At 39.6% G+C, this 16,545-nt stretch overlaps 1 protein-coding gene across 1 annotated transcript in view; it reads right to left on the bottom strand.

Annotated features, from left to right (window-relative positions):
• Window positions 1–9,190: 9,190 nt before the first annotated feature.
• TMEM170B (transmembrane protein 170B) overlaps window positions 9,191–16,545 on the bottom strand; it is a 164,998-nt gene continuing 157,643 nt past the window's right edge. Inside the window, exon 3 of the mRNA XM_044064851.1 lies at window positions 9,191–10,235. Within this exon, the coding sequence (XP_043920786.1) occupies window positions 10,105–10,235 (131 nt within the window). The 3' untranslated portion in view covers window positions 9,191–10,104. The remainder of the gene's footprint in view (window positions 10,236–16,545) is intronic.

Raw genomic sequence — 16,545 nt, 5'->3', positions numbered from 1 at the left:
CGCAGGTCATCTAAATTAACATATGAAAACTGATGTTCTAAATAATACATATGTTCCCCTCACCAGTATGTAAACTTGATAAAATTATTAAATGCAAATCTATTAAACTAACTAGTAATATAAATACCTTACCACTAATAAATACTATCTGAAAACCTGTAATTAATTATCAGTAGGTGTGTAAACACTTCCTATGTACAGCTGTCCATTCCTTTCTTCAGGGATTATAAGAATCTAAAAATTAATTAATAGTGGTTTGATGGTAATGTGATCATTCAGCCCTGGAGGTGTTGAGGCATCTGTGAATATTTGCCACCATACTTCCTTATAAGCTAAGATGGCTTTGATGTTACCTCTCCTGGGGTCCAATGCAACATTTTCCAAGATTGCAAATTTAAAAGTATGTTCAGCCCCATACTTCTCAACATGCCTATATAGGGCATTGTTAGCATCTTTCCTCCTGATACTATATAGATGTGCATATATACGTTTTTTTTCAAATTCCTTTCGGTCTTTCCTATATAGTATCCCGGACATGCCCCACATTTAGCTAAATAAATACATTTAGAATTACAGTTGCCCTGTTTAAATCTCAATCTAGTTATATTGATGTTGACCAACTATAATTCTTTGTCCTCATTTATGGCATGACATTGACTACAGGCACCACATTTGGTGGTATACTTCTTGTTATTGTCAAGGCCTTTATGTATTTATTTAGAACATCAGTTTTCCTATGTTAGTATGTAGTTTAGATCATTTTGTACATATAGGGTTTTTACATACACTTTTGGATGAAATACATTGTTGTAAGTGGAAGTTTGGCTGTCAATATTTATTTCATGCCAGGTGGCTTCAGTTTACAGTGACATTTGGTACAAGTGTTGTGTCACTTTAAATATTTTTTTTTTGGTGCCAGACTATTTAAACTGCTTGTATGTAATTTGAAAAATGTTCTGATGAAGCTCACGGTGGTGTGAGTGAAAGCGCTTAACTTTGTGTATATTAAATGCAGATTTTATTATCCAAACGTATGGCTTTATAAGAGAAAGTTTTTTCCATATTGTTTGGAGAGTGTTCGTATTTTGTGTTACACTATCCCAGGGGCAGTGGATTGTGTGCGAGGACAGTGAGCATGTTTAGACATCCGTGGACATCAGCGTTCCACTTGTTTTTGATTCAGACATTGAAAATATGACATCTTGGTTACTTGCACATGTGCACATACATAACAATTTGCTATACAGATGATTAAAGAGCTTGCATAACAAAACATATGGCTGTACAGAATAAAAAAAAAACAATAAAAAAGAAAACATTGCATTAACTTTAAGCTGTATCAAAAAAAAAAAAAAACGAGAGAAAACACTGCATTTATATTTGAATTGTAGTTATAAAAGTGGTGGTACAATGAGAAGGAGGAAAAAAACTTTGGCAGAGAAAAAAACAAATTAAAAGTCTAGTGATTGTTTAAATTAGGAAATAATCCAGTGCATCATGAGTTAAAAAAGAAGAGGTATGTTTTGACAGAGGTAGTACAGTTCAAAAGTTTACATGGATAGGAAGTCACAGGGTGTAGGGCAAAATCAAAGCCTGGAGTGTTTAGGCTGTTTTAGCAGGCTTTTAAAGCACTTGCCATTTTCTCAATTTTAGCTGTAGCTGAACGGAGGTCCACAGTTTTGTAACACAGCAGGAGTGCAGCAAGTTCCCTGCAGAGTTTTTTGATTTACTTTCAGCTAGAAAAGATTTGTAATTGGTGCACAGTGTAAATTTATATTTACAAGGCCATTTGCTACAAAAATATTTGTTGACTCAGACTAGCAGTGCATTTGTGACTGGGTTTCCCTTCTGCCACTTTCCACAATTTTTCTTCAAGGAAGCAGTTTTATGTTCATCCCTGTAAATAAACCTCAACTTAGAACTGAAAAGCTGATGCCAGACTGCAAGCACAACATCTGCGCTAGTAATAATGTGGATTATATTACACACAGACACACACAACCTCAGCTAAACTGTCACAATGTATATACAAGGATTATTAAGAACACAGCTGAAATATTGCCTTTTATGTTTTTAGTGTTTGAATTACAAGTTTATGTTCCGTGTGATGTAGAGACTAACATTAGAAGTGGTGATGTGAACTCCATAGCTCACTATCAACCAGGTCTGAATGATTACATTAATCTGCATTCTTAACTTCAGAGAAATGTACACTTTCTGTGCAATCACATTGGCTCTGTTCTGATACTTTATTTCTTCATTGACACATTTTGTATTTATATTTATGATTGTTTAGACATTTCATTAAGAAATTCTGATGACAAGACCGGCTTAGTGCATTTTACAAAGGATTACTATGTTTTGATTTTTTTGGTTCTTTTGGGGTCATGTGATTCACATTTAATTGAGGCATGTATTTTATCTAAGTAGTCGGATGACTCTCATACAAGAATGCTCAACTTCTGTTACTCAGTGGTATGGTATTTTTGACTATATATATATATATATATATATATATATATATATATATATATATATATATATAGAGAGAGAGAGAGAGAGAGGGAGGAGGCAACTATATTTAAAAGAGCAAAAAAGTACAGTTTTGTACCTACCATAAATGTAGATGTTCGAGTGTAAACACTGCTGCAGTCATTACACTTGAGTTATCCTGCCATCAGGCGGTCCCCGCAGTCAGCCAGAGTTCCAAAGTCTTGGTCCAGCGTCGGTTACTGTCGCCTCCTCCCTGACGTCAGTGCGACAGGGGTATATAAGATGCAGCCGACGCCAGTTTCTTCAGTTTTTCTTGCCCCAGATGTCAGGTGCCCCCAAATAGGTAGGCAATTCAAATTGCTAGTAAAAGATACAAAAGAAAAGCAAACAACCATTTTTAGTTACCAGCAAATACTCCCCATAGGAAAAAAGGGTAGATGCCCTAGGTAAATACCAGAAAGTAAGAGGGGAAGAAGGGAGGGTAACCTGGACTGCAGCAGTGTTTACACTCAAACATCAACATTTATAGTAGGTACAAAAAACTGTACTATGTTCATCGTGTTACACACTGCTGCAGTCATTACACTTGGATGGAATCCCAAAGCTGAGGTAGGGAGGTTGGATCTATAAGGCATTAGGGGTGGCTATAAGGCCCTGCATTACAGCAGTGGCGAAGCCAGCTCTGGATTTGGAGTATAAAGGCAAATGGCAATGTTTGGTGAAGGTATGCATAGAACTCCATGTTGCTGCTTCCAAAATATCCTTGGCAGGTACGCCTCTGAGGTAGGCAGTTGAAGTGGCTGTTGCCCTGGTGGAGTGAGATCTAATGCTGCTAGGTACAGGTTTCCCATGGTGGGTATAGCAGAAACGTATACAGTGTCCTATCCATTTTGAAATAGTCTGCTTTGAAATGGCTTTTCCCTGTGCTCCTGCAGCGTATGCTACCAACAGTTGCTCAGATTTTCTGAAAGCTTTGGTTTTGTCCAAGTAGAAGCGTTACTGTCTGTGAATGTCCAAAGAATGTAGTAGTCTCTCCCCTTTGTTCTGTGGTTTTGGATAAAAAGTTGGCAAGTGAATAGTTTGGTTTAGAGCCACACTTGATACCACCTTTGGCATGCACGTAGGGTTAGTTCTTAAAGACACCCTGTCCTGGTGGAAGATGAGAAAAGGTTCCACTGCCATTAGTGCCTGTAATTCTGAAACTCTTCGTGCTGATGTTATTGCCAGTAGCAGGGCAGTTTTCCAAGAGATGTACATTAATTCTGCTGTGATAGCTGGCTCAAAAGGAGATGAGGTTAATTTTTCCAAAACAAAAGTGAGGTCCCAAGTTGGTGTAGGTGCTCTACGGGGCAGTCTTATGTTTTTAGCCCCTCTGAGGTACTGTTTGAGGAAAGTATTAGAAAAAATTGGTGGATCCGTGTTGTAATGAGCAGAGATAGCTGAGGCGTGGATCTTGGAGGAAAAAGAGAGGCCCTTGTCCAGCATCTCAGTTAAGTATTGAGGTATCTGAGGAATGTTTGGGACAAGAGGGTCAAGGCTGTGCACTTGGTTCCAGGCACAGAATCTCTTCCATTTATCAGAGTATGCTTTCCTGGTGCTAGGCCTTCTGGCCTCCAGAATGACATCCATAACAGCTTTGGAGAGAGGCATTGCTTGCTTGACTAAGGAATTTTCCATGCAGCTAGATTTAAGGTCTTTAGCTGGCTGTGAAGTATCTGATTGTTGTGCTGTGTCAGCAACTGTGGGATTTGAGGCAAAATCCAAGGTGGTTCTTGTGCTAAGTTCTTTAAGATTGGGTACCAGTGCTGGCGTGTCCAGTCTGGTGCAATCAAGATCATTTTTGGCTCTTCCTGCCTGGCTTTTATGAGTACCTTTGGAAGGAGAGGTAAAGGAGTAAACTTGTAGTTTTTTCCAGCTGAATGAGAGGGCATCCACTTTCCATGCTTGTGGATGGTAGCTCCTTGTGCAGAATTTCTGTCATTGGCAGTTCTTTGGGGAAGCAAACAGATCTATGTCCAGGCTCCAACATTTTTGTGTTATCATTCTGAATATTTGTGGGTTCAGTTCCCATTCGTGTGAGTCCATAATGTTTCTGCTTAGGTCGTCTGCCAGTGTTTTTCTCTCCTGGCAGGAATTGTGCTTGCAGATGAACTTGGTAGTTTAGAGCTTTGTTCCACAAGGTCATGGATTGTCTGCAGAGGGGGTAGGAGTGTGTGCCCCCTTGCTTGTTTATGTACCACATAACTGTGTTGTTGTCTGTCTTTAGTAGTAATTGTCCTGGATGCAGTAGGTCCTTGGAAACTATAATAATAGCATTTTGTACAGCTAGCATCTCTTTTTGATTGATGTGGAGATGTCTTTCCTCTGTGGGCCACTCGCCTTGGATACATTTGTGCTCCCCAGGCATAATCCGATGCATCTGTTGTCAGTGTCTGCCTGGCTGTGGGTTGAGTGAAAGGCTGTCCCTTGTGGAGGTGACAAGCTTGTGCCCACCATCGAAACTCCTGTTCTAGGCAAGGAATTAGTGGTATAACTGTTTCCAAACTGACAGTGTTGAGACCATATGCTCTTTAGGTACCATTGTAGTTTCCTCATATGCACTCTGGCATATGGAATTAGTAGTATGCAAGATGCCATGCAGCCCAAGGCCTGCAGAATTTTTCTTGCAGGGAGTTGGGTCTTTGTTGCCATTAATTGAAAATATTGAGTCAGTTGTCCTTGCTCGTCTGGCGTGAGATAAGCCATCTGGGCCATTGTGTTCAAGCTGGCACCCAGGAATATTATCTGTTGTGAGGGCACTAGCTTTGATTTCTTTTCTTTTACTGTGTACCCCAGGCAACTAACTTTTTTACGTACGCCAGATGCTTTAGTGGAATGTCCTTGCTCTCTGCTTGAATAAGGCAGTTGTCCAGGTATGGATAAATTTGAATTCCTTTTTGCCTGCAAAATGCAATTACTGGTGCCAGGCATTTTGTGAAGACCCTGGGCACAGTAGATAAGCCAAAGGGCAGTACAGAGAATTGATAGTGCATTGAACTAGCTAGAAATCTGAGGTATCTTCTGCAGTTTTGTCTGACAGGGACATGCAGGTATGCTTCTTTGAGGTCCAAGTCACCAGCCAAGCTTTCTTACCCAGCATGGGAAGAAGCTGCTGTAGTGTCAACATCTTGAATTTCAGAACATCCAGGTAAGTGTTTAGTAAAGAAAGGTCCAGAATGGGTCTCCAGGCTTTGTCCTTTTTGGGAACCAGAAAGAGTCTTGAGTAAAATCCTTGTTCTTGTTCCTGTGGTGGTACCTGTTGAATAACTATCATGTCCAGGAGTTCTGTAATTTGTTTTTGACCCTCTGCCCACTGATTTGGTGGCAGATATGGCATTCCTTTTAGCCTTGGCAGGGTGTGAAAATGGAACCTGTAACCTTGAGATACAATGTTCAGAACCCATTTGTCTTTGGTGATGCAATGCCAGTTGTGATAGAAAAGTGCCAGTTTTCCTCCTAAGGGGGCTGCCAAGAGAGATGTTTGGCAGCTGCAGTGGAAAGTCATTGAGGTTGTTTTTTTATAAGGTTGAGGCCCGTCTTCCCCTTCTTTCTGGCCTGGTGTACCCCACTGTCGTGGCCTGTAAGGGCCTTGTGTCTGACCTCTAGCTCTTGGATGTCTGCATCTGCCCCTTTGAGGTCTATCTGTGACTGGAAAGGACCAATTCTTTGTTGGCCAATTTCTGCTAAAACGAGGAGGCTGAACCTGTAAGAAATCTTTCACCGTTTGCATAGATTTTGCCTTATCCTCCATCTTCTTTAATACCTCCTCTGCCTGAACTCCAAACCGCACATCCCGCTGCAAAGGTGCAGCCAATAATTTGACCTTAACATGATCTGGTAACGTATGTTCTTTTAACCATGCATGCCTTCTAATGACAGAGCCTGTAACAGCTGCTTTACAGGAGGCCTCTAAGGAATCAAAACCACATTACAAAGTATGTTTACCCACTTGTTCAGCTGCATACAATAATTTCTTTTAGGTTTGGAGGATCTGAATCTGGAAGCATCTTTTGTTTCAACTGAGACATCAAAAATTGCTGATATTTTAGCATATGAAACTGGCAATTCAAGGCTCTCATTGCTAAAGTAGCAGACGTATATACCTTCCTTAACCATCTGTCTAATGCTCTGGAATCTCTGTCAGAGGGAACTGTTTTTTTTGCTGATGAGGCCTTAATCCCTTTGGGTCCCTGAGAAATAGTTTCAGGGTCAGCAACAGGGCTTTTGTACAGAAATTTGTGAGAGTCAGGGACTCTGTAATATCCATCAGGTTTAACTGGGGCTAAGGAGTCAGGGTTTAAACTGGATTCAGTGTACACATCATCCACAATATCTAAAACTGGCGGGATAGCAAGGAATCTGTGTTGAGGCAATAAAAGGAAGTCTCTGAGCCTTTTCTTGGATTCTGAGTAATCCTGGCCTTCCCAATGGAAATGCTCCCTCATGGTATGTAAGGTCTCCCCAAAGGAGTAATCCTCAGGTGGAGAGGCTGATGGAATTGCTTCCTCAGCATCAGAATCCTCATAAGGGGGTAGAATATCCTAGGTCCGAGGAAGAGTCTGAGGAAATGGACACCTGGTCAGAAAATTCATAGTCTGCATCCTGTCTGGGCCTTTTATCAGGAGGGGGATGGGACCCCCTTGATCAGAGTGATTGGGTCCTCGGCCATTTTTAGCATTTGTTTCTTAGGCATGGAAGCCTGTCCTGGAGAGGGTTGTGTCCGTTTCTTTGCTTTTAAGGGGGGGCTTAGACTTAGCAGAGGGTTTAATGGTTAACTGGGTAGGTCTGAAAACACCCCCTGTAGCTGTGGGTTGTTCAGCTACTTCGGTTCCCTCTGCAGGGTTAGGATCGGTAAGCTGAAGCCCTAGTGCGTCTGAAGGCCCAGCCAGCTCCACGTGGGAGTCAGAGGTGGTCTGTGGAAGCGGTCGTCAGGTAGGCACCTCACTGAAAACCGGAGAACCGGCGACCGGTCTAGAAGAGGCCTAGTCATTTTTGGGCCTCGGATGCCTGTCCTTGACCTTGCGCTTTTTATGCATTGCGGTCATCGGAATTTCCGACGGCATGGTGTAATTGAATTTTCTGCCAAAATAATGTCAGGCAAAATCAAACAGACGTTTAATAGTGCGCTTGTTAAACCTAGCACAAAACCGACAACCAGTGACGTCATGGTCAGGGCCTAGGCATGGAATACAATAGGAGTGGAAATCCTTATGAGGTATTTGCTTCCCACAAGAAATACAGTTATTAACTTTTACTGACATCGGTCTGAGGCAAGAAAAAGTTTCCCCCAGCTGGGTACTTAGCTTTTTTTAGACGACTTTGGTTCAGGTCGGCCGACCGGCATTTGCGAACTGCTTCGGGCACCGCGCGGCAAGAATGACTGAAGAAAATGGCGTCGGCTGCATCTTATATACCCCTGTCGCACTGACGTCAGGGAGGAGGCGACAGCAACTGACGCCAGACCAAGACTTTGGAACTCTGGCCGACTGTGGGACCGCCCAACAGCAGGATAACCCAAGTGTAATGACTGCAGCAGTGTAACACGATGAACATCGGTCTCTTCTCATTTTAGAATGTAGCAAACAATTTGCAGCATGCAGCTAATGGAGTGCTACAGCACTTCAGTACTGACCACAACTACAATACCAACATTAATTTTTGAATGCCAGTAGTGCAGTGAAGACCAATTAGGATATATTGATTGCACCCCCTAAACACTTGCTCCCAGCAACTGCCCCCTTTATCCCACCCTATGTACGCCTCTGAAATATACCCATTATATACACATAGAGAGACAGAAAGAGGAGGAATACCAACGGAGCTAATTTCTGTAGTTGAGTGTATGACCTCTGCTGCCAGTCACTTTACCAGACAGTATTAAACACATTTTGATGTATTTGGTTCTTTCTGGGCTTACCCAGTAAACAAGTATAGTCACCAGGAATACAGCAGTTACAGAAAAGGTGTTGCATCCAAATTAAGCCTGCTAAATTAGATGGAATATGCACCAATTTAACAGAAGTGTATGATCCCAGACACTGGAGCTGCAGATTTCCACTGTATTCTGAGAGGAGGCATTTATTTACATCTACGATTCCTTACATAAGCTGAGAAAAGCATTACCTTAAATAAACAAAAACATATAAAATAGGGTCTATTGAATATAATCAAAGTTTTATAACTTCGAATACCATATGTTCGATCCCATATGGTCGAAGTAATAAAAACTTCGAACACGTACAAAAAAAAAAAAGTAACCCGACGGTTTAAAGCAGGGGGGCCCCCTGCACCCTCCACTCTTTAAATATACCAACTCTGAGATCGCACTACTTCCCTTTACTGCACTGTAGTGCGATCTTGGAGTTGGTATATTTAAAAAGCGGGAGGGTGTGGAGGGCTTGCCCCCCTGCTTATAACCCTTAGTTTCATGTTTGCTGTTTTTATTTATTTATTTTTTTTATATATATTCAAAGTTTTATAACTTCGACCATATGGGATTGACCATATGGTATTCAAAGTTATAAAACTTTGATTACATAATATAGACCCTATAAAATAGACTTTTTTCCACTCGCATTAAAACAGCATATAAAAACAGAGCATTCTTACATCAAGGATTAATTCAAGAACACTTTTTTTTAAAAACGCAAGTCAATTGTAAAACTTAATTTCTTTATATAAAATGCACTCTGGTGCTAGACTTCATCATCCATAGCCATAAACAATTAAGCTGAATACAATGAATTTTGCAGCAATTTAGTGACATGGTTTTCATAAGTACAAATCTGATGAGAGGAAATAGATGGCATTTTCGTTAAAAAAAAGTTTTACTTGAATTAGAAAACAGAAGTAGTAAGGTAGTAATAAAAACAGAGAAGCTTTCCAGTGTATGACACATTAAATAATGTAAATGTTCTGCACCAGAATTCAACAAATACTTTTGTGGCTTTTGCAGTGCAGTAAGCAAATTAGTGACATATACAACCTCTCAATGACTTAAATATACAGATCATCGGAAGTGGAATTGTAAACACTTTCCTACAGTCAAGACAACACTCACATATTAAAATCTTACTTCAGTACAGTTCTACCAATCATAAATGCTTGGTCAATTATCAGACCAAAAAAGAACACTGACTAGTCCCATCATCACAAGTCTGAAATATCACATCAATAACATTAAAAAAAGAAATTGAGTTTGGCACATGTTAAAGATTTGGAAAGTCCCTGCAGTTTGTTTTACAGAATGAAGAAAACAGAGCATTCTCACATTGCCAAATCTGACTGGCAGTCAATCAAGGTGCTTAACTGCTAGACGTTGTGCACACTGAGGGAAAAAAAAGTATTGCACCTTATTTTTTTGACTGAGGCACATAAAGTGCTATGTAATAGTGCAAATTAAACCCAACAAAGGTTTTAGTTCACTGCTGGTTTGGAACTTCTGCAAGAACTTCAAAACCCAGTATCACAGCTTGTGTGCATGACATTTTTCTCTTTTTACTGGCCATCCCAAGCTCTAATCTAAATTTTCCATGTTTCTAGCCTGCGATCAAAACAGTCATGCAATCTCTCTCAAAGTGTGGCAAGGAGTCTTGAAAATGAAATGACAAGTGAGAGTAATGTCTGTCCAACACCAAATACTAGTGCTTCCAGTGGAGCCATAGTCTTTCCAGCCACTCTGTAAACACTGGCTACTGCTGCACCTGCAGAGAGAGAAAAGAAAAACAATGTAGCAAAAATGTATCAAACAAGGAATTGCTAGCAATAAATATTCCAGAAACATGACAAATGCAAAAAAAAAAACCAAAAAACAAACAAACAATGCAGCTGCTTGTCATGAACTAGTTCAAGGCATCATACAAATTAATACTAAGAAGTCAGTGCTACGTACGGTTTAGTACAGGATCATCTAAAACACAAACCCATGAAAAGACAGCATAGCCAGACCATCCATGTGATCCTTGCTCATTATACTGTCATTCACAGGCTGTGTATGATGAAAAGGAAAAACAAGACAGCTGAAACCAGCCGCAAGGGGAGGGGATTAAGGGGCTGGAGGTCTCTCAATTATGGATTATAAAACTGAATTAAACCCTTATATCTACATGTTAAGTGAATAGGTATGTTCCACTTACAGAGATTTTTAACCAAGGGATGCATTTAGTGTTTTTTCATGTCTGCTGACACCCAGTTAGATGATTCACACCCACCTCAGTTAAGAGTGTTCTAGGCTAATAATTTTTCTTATTTATCGACTGGAATGAAAGCAAATCAAATTTCCGACTATATTCCGTCATCTCCATTAAGAATCTGCACTGTGATGACATGTGGGGGGCAAGCTAAAAATTAATGAAACTGGATAAGAACCATTTGGTTTTGGACAATCTAGTATTTCTCTTCCTCCAGCAGGTATTCAACTAACATACCAAACAGTTTACAAATACAAAGTTATGTTTTTAGAGTATTTCTGTGTCCAATACAACAAATGTAAACTTGCTCCATGCAAGACACCGTTGCAACATTTTTTCTCTCTCAATTTTGGGGCTGCAATACCTTGACAGTGTTTGCTTGGCACATATTTGAAATTAATGAGAGACAGAGAAATACAAGTTACTCTTTTATAACTGAACAAATGAAGGGAGTTGCATAAAATAGTGCAGATTCCTCTTTCAGATGGGTGTTTGGGAAAATAGATTCAAAACAAGTTATATGCATTTGATTTTGGGGGGGGGGTCTAACCTAGAAGAAGGCTGCTTTGGTCTGCTGTGTGTACAGTGAGTATTTATTTATTTATTTATTTTACATTTGTTTACCGGGCTAGTCCAACTGGATATATGTCCATTTTCAGTGGAGGCCCGGGGAGAAAAGCTCCGCTATAAACTACTAAAACAAGTTAAGCTTATACAAAAAAAATTATAAAATAATGCAAAATTAAAAGAATATAAAATAGTATTTAAGAAACATAACATATCCAACTGCAAGTTGTAAAAGCATCAGAGTACACAATGAGGCTTGGCATAGAACAGAATAATGAATATTAACTAGAAAACTGTATTACAGAAATAAATAGGAATAAAAAATTTAGATATGTATTTATTTGAAGAGGAATTTCAAGAGGGTAGAAATTGAGAACTAGAAATAAGGGGAAAAAGGAATCAGAGGGCAAGTAAGAAAAAAAAGTTCAACTAGGGTTGGTACAAGAGCAGAGCCAGTGGTTGGAAAGGAAGAGTTTTAGTTTAGCTTTAAAAATTGGGAGTGAAGATAGTGTAGTGAGGTATTGAGGTAGTTGGTTCCATATTTTGCCAACTGAGTTGGAGAATATGGAGTCACCTGCTAAGTTATTTGATTGGGAAATTTGAATCAGTATTTTGTAAGAAGAGCGTAGGTTCCTCAGATTATTGTAGGGTTGTATGAGAGAGGAGAGTGTTGGAGTGTTGTTAGGGTGATAAAGGGCTTTGTGGGCAATAGTAAGTTGGTAGAATTGTATTAGGTTGGGTAATTCAAGCCAGCCTAGTTTTTTAAGATTTAGACAATGATGAGTCCTATAAGGAGAAGCTACAGCGAATCTGGCTATGTTGTTGTAGGAATAAGCTAGTTTATTGAGATTGTGCTTAGAAAGATTAGTGTAGATGGTGGAAGCATAAAGAAGGGTAGAGATTAAGTGGGTTCTAGCAATGGTAGTTCTGGTTTCGGGGGTTAGGTAAGCTTTGATTCTATAGAGAGGACCAATTTTTCTGTTAGTAGCCTTAATTGTAGAGTTGATATGAGTGTCAAATTTAAGTTGGTTGTCAATGGTAATACCCAAGAGTTTAGTGGTTTGGTCTGGGGAGATGAGGGTACCATTACTGGATGCAAGTGTGAAGTTAATAGAGGGGGATAGGTGAGTGGGTGTAAAGAGCAGGAGTTTGGTTTTCTTGGGATTGAGGAGTACACAATGATTCGAGAACCATTGCTCTATAGTTGTGAAGGTATTTTGTGTGAGAGTGTGCAGCTCATTCTGAGTGGAGGCTGAGGAAATAATGGTTGTGTCGTCAGCGTATTGAATGCAAGTTGATTGAGGATTGGCTAGATGAAGGTCATTTATAAAGATAGAGAATAGGAGTGGACCTAAGACAGAGCCCTGGGGGACCCATATAGTGGTGGGGAGGAGATCAGAGAGCTGGTTATCCCAGAGAACTGCCTGTTTACGGTTGTCCAGATACGATGCAAACCAGTTTAAGGCAAGGTTATCTAGAGTGAGGGATCTTAAACGATGGAGGAGAAGTTGGTGATTGACCATGTCAAAGGCTTTAGACAGGTCTACAAAGAATGCAGAAGAAAGGGTGTTGTTGCGGTTTTTGTTAATAGAGTCAATAAAGGATAGTAATGCTGTGCTAGTATTATGGAATGGTCGAAACCCATGTTGACAATTAGCCAGGAGGTTGTGGCTAAGTAGGTGGTGAAGTAATTGTTTGTGGATGCATTTCTCCATTATTTTTGCAAGAGGAGAAAGTAATGCTATGGGACGGAAGTTTGAATACTCAGTAGAGTCACCTCCCTTGAATAGAGGGATAATTTAAGAGATTTTCCAGAGTGATGGAATAGTACTTTCTTTTATAGTTCTGTTGATGAGTATAGAGATGGGATAGGAAAGAGCTTTTGCACCTAGACGGAGGTATTCAGCTGGTAATTTGTCCGCTGAGGGGTTTGGGCTTTAGTTTTTGAAGTAAGGACGATATATAGGAGGTTGGAATATGTTTTAGGTGAAATGGAGGGAGAGAGGTGGTTTGGGTAAATAGTTTTGAGGTATCAGGGTTTTGTTGGTTAGCTAGTTTTAATATGGCTGAAGTAAAGAAGGTATTAAAGGCATTAGCTGTTTGTAGTGGGTCATCAGGGTTAGAGCCTAGTGGATTTGGTGTGGCAACTTTGCCAGGGGATAAGAGCTTGTTAATAGAAGACCAAAATTTTTTTGGCTGGTGAAGGGAGGATTGTTGAAGCTGTGTATAATAGGTCTTTTTATCATGTAGGATAGCTTTTTTTGTTACATTTCTTTGCTGTCTAAAAGTAAGGTGATCAGTTATGCTTTTTGTAGTACGCCATTTAGCCCAGGCTTTGTTCCTGCTAAGGATTAGTTTTTTAGTATCATTTGAGAGCCACTGGGCAGTTTTGGTTTTCATGCGTATAGAACGCATTGGGGCATGATGTTCAAGGATATCTAGAAAGGTATTATTAAAGTAACTAACAGCTTCATCTATAGGGAGTGATTTCAGAGGTGACCAATTAACTTGCATAAGTTCATTTTGAAACTGATTGGGGTCAAAAGATTTTTGCTCTTGGGATGTTGTGACTTTGATAGGGATAGTAACATTTGTTTTGTGCCTGATAATATATGTTAGAGAGTGGTCACTAAGGTCATCAGGGAGAGTTCCTGATGAGTATTGTTGTTGTGGACTATTTATTAATATCCAGTCAAGTATAGTTTCTTTGTTATTAAGTTTGCTTATTCTTGTTGGGGAGTTAATGATTTGTGAGAAGCCATGTAGGTTAATGAGGGTGGTTGGGTTGGAATTTTTACATTTGTTCCAGTCAATATTAAAGTCTCCTAAAAGTATTGTTTCTTGTAGGAGATTTAGTGAAAGCCAATTAAGTAAGTTTTCTAATACAGTAGGATTCTTTCCAGGGGGAAGATAGGTACAGATAATATTAATTGTTTTGTGAGGGTTGAGCTGAAGTTTTGAAATAATTATTTCAACATTGCTGTCAGATATAGGGTAAAGATTTGTCTTACTCATTTGTAGTTCGGTAACCCTGCCACCTTTTTTTGTTTAAGCGGTCTTGTCCAAGGATGTTGTAGCCTGGGGGGATAATTTCATTATCCTTTATTGTAGGTTTTAGCCATGTTTCGGTTAGACAGAGAATATCAAACTGTTGAACATCTAGAAGAGCATGAATTAGAGGTATTTTGTTACAAATGCTGCGAATATTAAGATGGGCAATTGACAAAGATTTTGGGGGTTTGGTCGAAGGTGTTGGATTTGTTTTGAATATGTGGCAATTAGAGGATTGTGTGGGTGGGTTAGGGCCAAGATTGGGGTGGATGTCTCCATCAATTAATAAGGTAAAAAGTACTGGGTTGTGAAATTGAGGAGTTTTACAGAGGTTGTAACCATGTCTTTTAAGGCTATGAATAAAGTATTTAATGTGAAGCAGTCGGTGATATTTTGGTAGAAGATAGGAGGTGTTATAGGTGGTATTGAGATTGTTTATGGATAGAGGCAGGGGAGTTGTGAGGGTTTGTTTGCATAGGATATTAAAAGTAAAGGGTTGGGGTTGTTCATAGGAGGTTGAAAGATAGGCAGAGGTGAGAGTAGTTAGGAGAGCTAGTAGTATCAAAGGTTGGTATTTATTAGACATAATAAGAGATACTATAATAGTGATTATGTGATAATAGTGAGTAAATCTACATAGTTTTATAAAACAAATGTAACATACTCTCCAGTCTAACAAAATAAATTCCCAGTAAAGCTGAAGGCTGCAAACTGTTTTTAACTTGGGTAGCCAAAGAATGCAATTAAGAATTCATCTTTTGTGTTCTGTTAATTTCAAGTACCAGAAACTTGGATCCCTTCACAATCACATCTTCAACAGCCTTCTGATGTCTGTATGGAGGTTGCCTTGCTTGACAGCTTTGTTTCAAACGTTTTATCAATTTGTTTGTCTAATAAATGCTGAAGGCATAGCTATCAACTTGTGATACCTTTGTTCCCGATGAAAGCAAACATTTCTTCCAACACACAGTTAATATTTAAAACAAACATCCCAAACTAAAGACTAACCATAAATCTACACCCATATCAAAATTTCTTTAATGCTAGACCAGGCAACCAAGTAGGTGGAAAAATGCAACTCCACCCCAATTGTTTGTTTGCGCCCTTCACCAACAGACTATCTGGCCAGTAATCACAACCTTCCCTCAAAGAGCGGATTGTGTCGCACAAAATCTCTGCCATAAGCATTAGCTTTCTACTCTTTTTCTGTAGGAAATGCTGTATAAGTGGGTGTGCAACAAGTGCAGGGTGGGGACACCACTTGCTACTGCACGTAATGGGGCTCCTTAAAAGGCTTTTTTACCTGATAACCCAAAAGCTCCTTTTATGTCAACAGTCTCCAGTTGGATTCACTAACAGATAATATCCCTCTTGCATTCCTCCACAGAAGAGGTCACCACACTATGCCTTTTCATTCTTCTACATCCCCAGCTAACCTAGGCCTCTAATCAACCCTAGATCAGCTGGATCCCAGTCAAAGCTCATTCACACTTCAAAATTTCAAGCTTTCAAATGAAACTCGATTGGACAGCAAACTCGCCTACAATGATGACTAGCTTTAACGATCCATTTAGATGAGTGACCAAAAGTCATATCACAATAACTCTAGTCGAACTCCAACCTCGGCCAACTTTAATCATCAAAAGTTATGTATTTATTATAATGATAGCTCTTCATGCTCATGATTCAGTCTTTTCTACTGTTTACTCTCAAGGACCAGATGTCTGCTGGCATTGACACACCCTTAACAGGCTTTACATGACTCCTTGTACACCACCATCATACTGCAGACCATGGTAGGACACTTGACATGATACCAAAATACCAAAAACACACCTATCACAGGAAAACCTCCTTCCTGCAGGCATGAATGTACAAGAGGGTGAAACAGGACAATGAAAATCTATCACTATGCTGAGTATATCATTTTCTAATCTGACATGGTCTGGTCAACCCTCTTCAGAGTCCTCAGCAGACCTACCGACACAATTCCAGTACAAAATACCTCATATTATGGCAACTTCAAAGGAAGACTGAGGCTTGAAGATTATGAACACATTGGAATGCTTCCTGAAAGTGTCCAGCAAAACCCAAAGATCACTTAAGGAGGAATTATAGAAAAAGGCTTAAGAAATGGTTACTAAAAACTTATGTTGTAGGCATGCCAGGTAATGTTTTGTCATTTTTATCAAACAAACAATACAGT

The sequence above is a fragment of the Protopterus annectens genome, chromosome 3.part0, assembly GCF_019279795.1.
Source record: "Protopterus annectens isolate FY-2018-M chromosome 3.part0, PAN1.0, whole genome shotgun sequence".
Taxonomy (NCBI): Eukaryota; Metazoa; Chordata; order Ceratodontiformes; family Protopteridae; genus Protopterus; species Protopterus annectens.
This window is presented reverse-complemented; position numbering and strand designations above follow the sequence as displayed.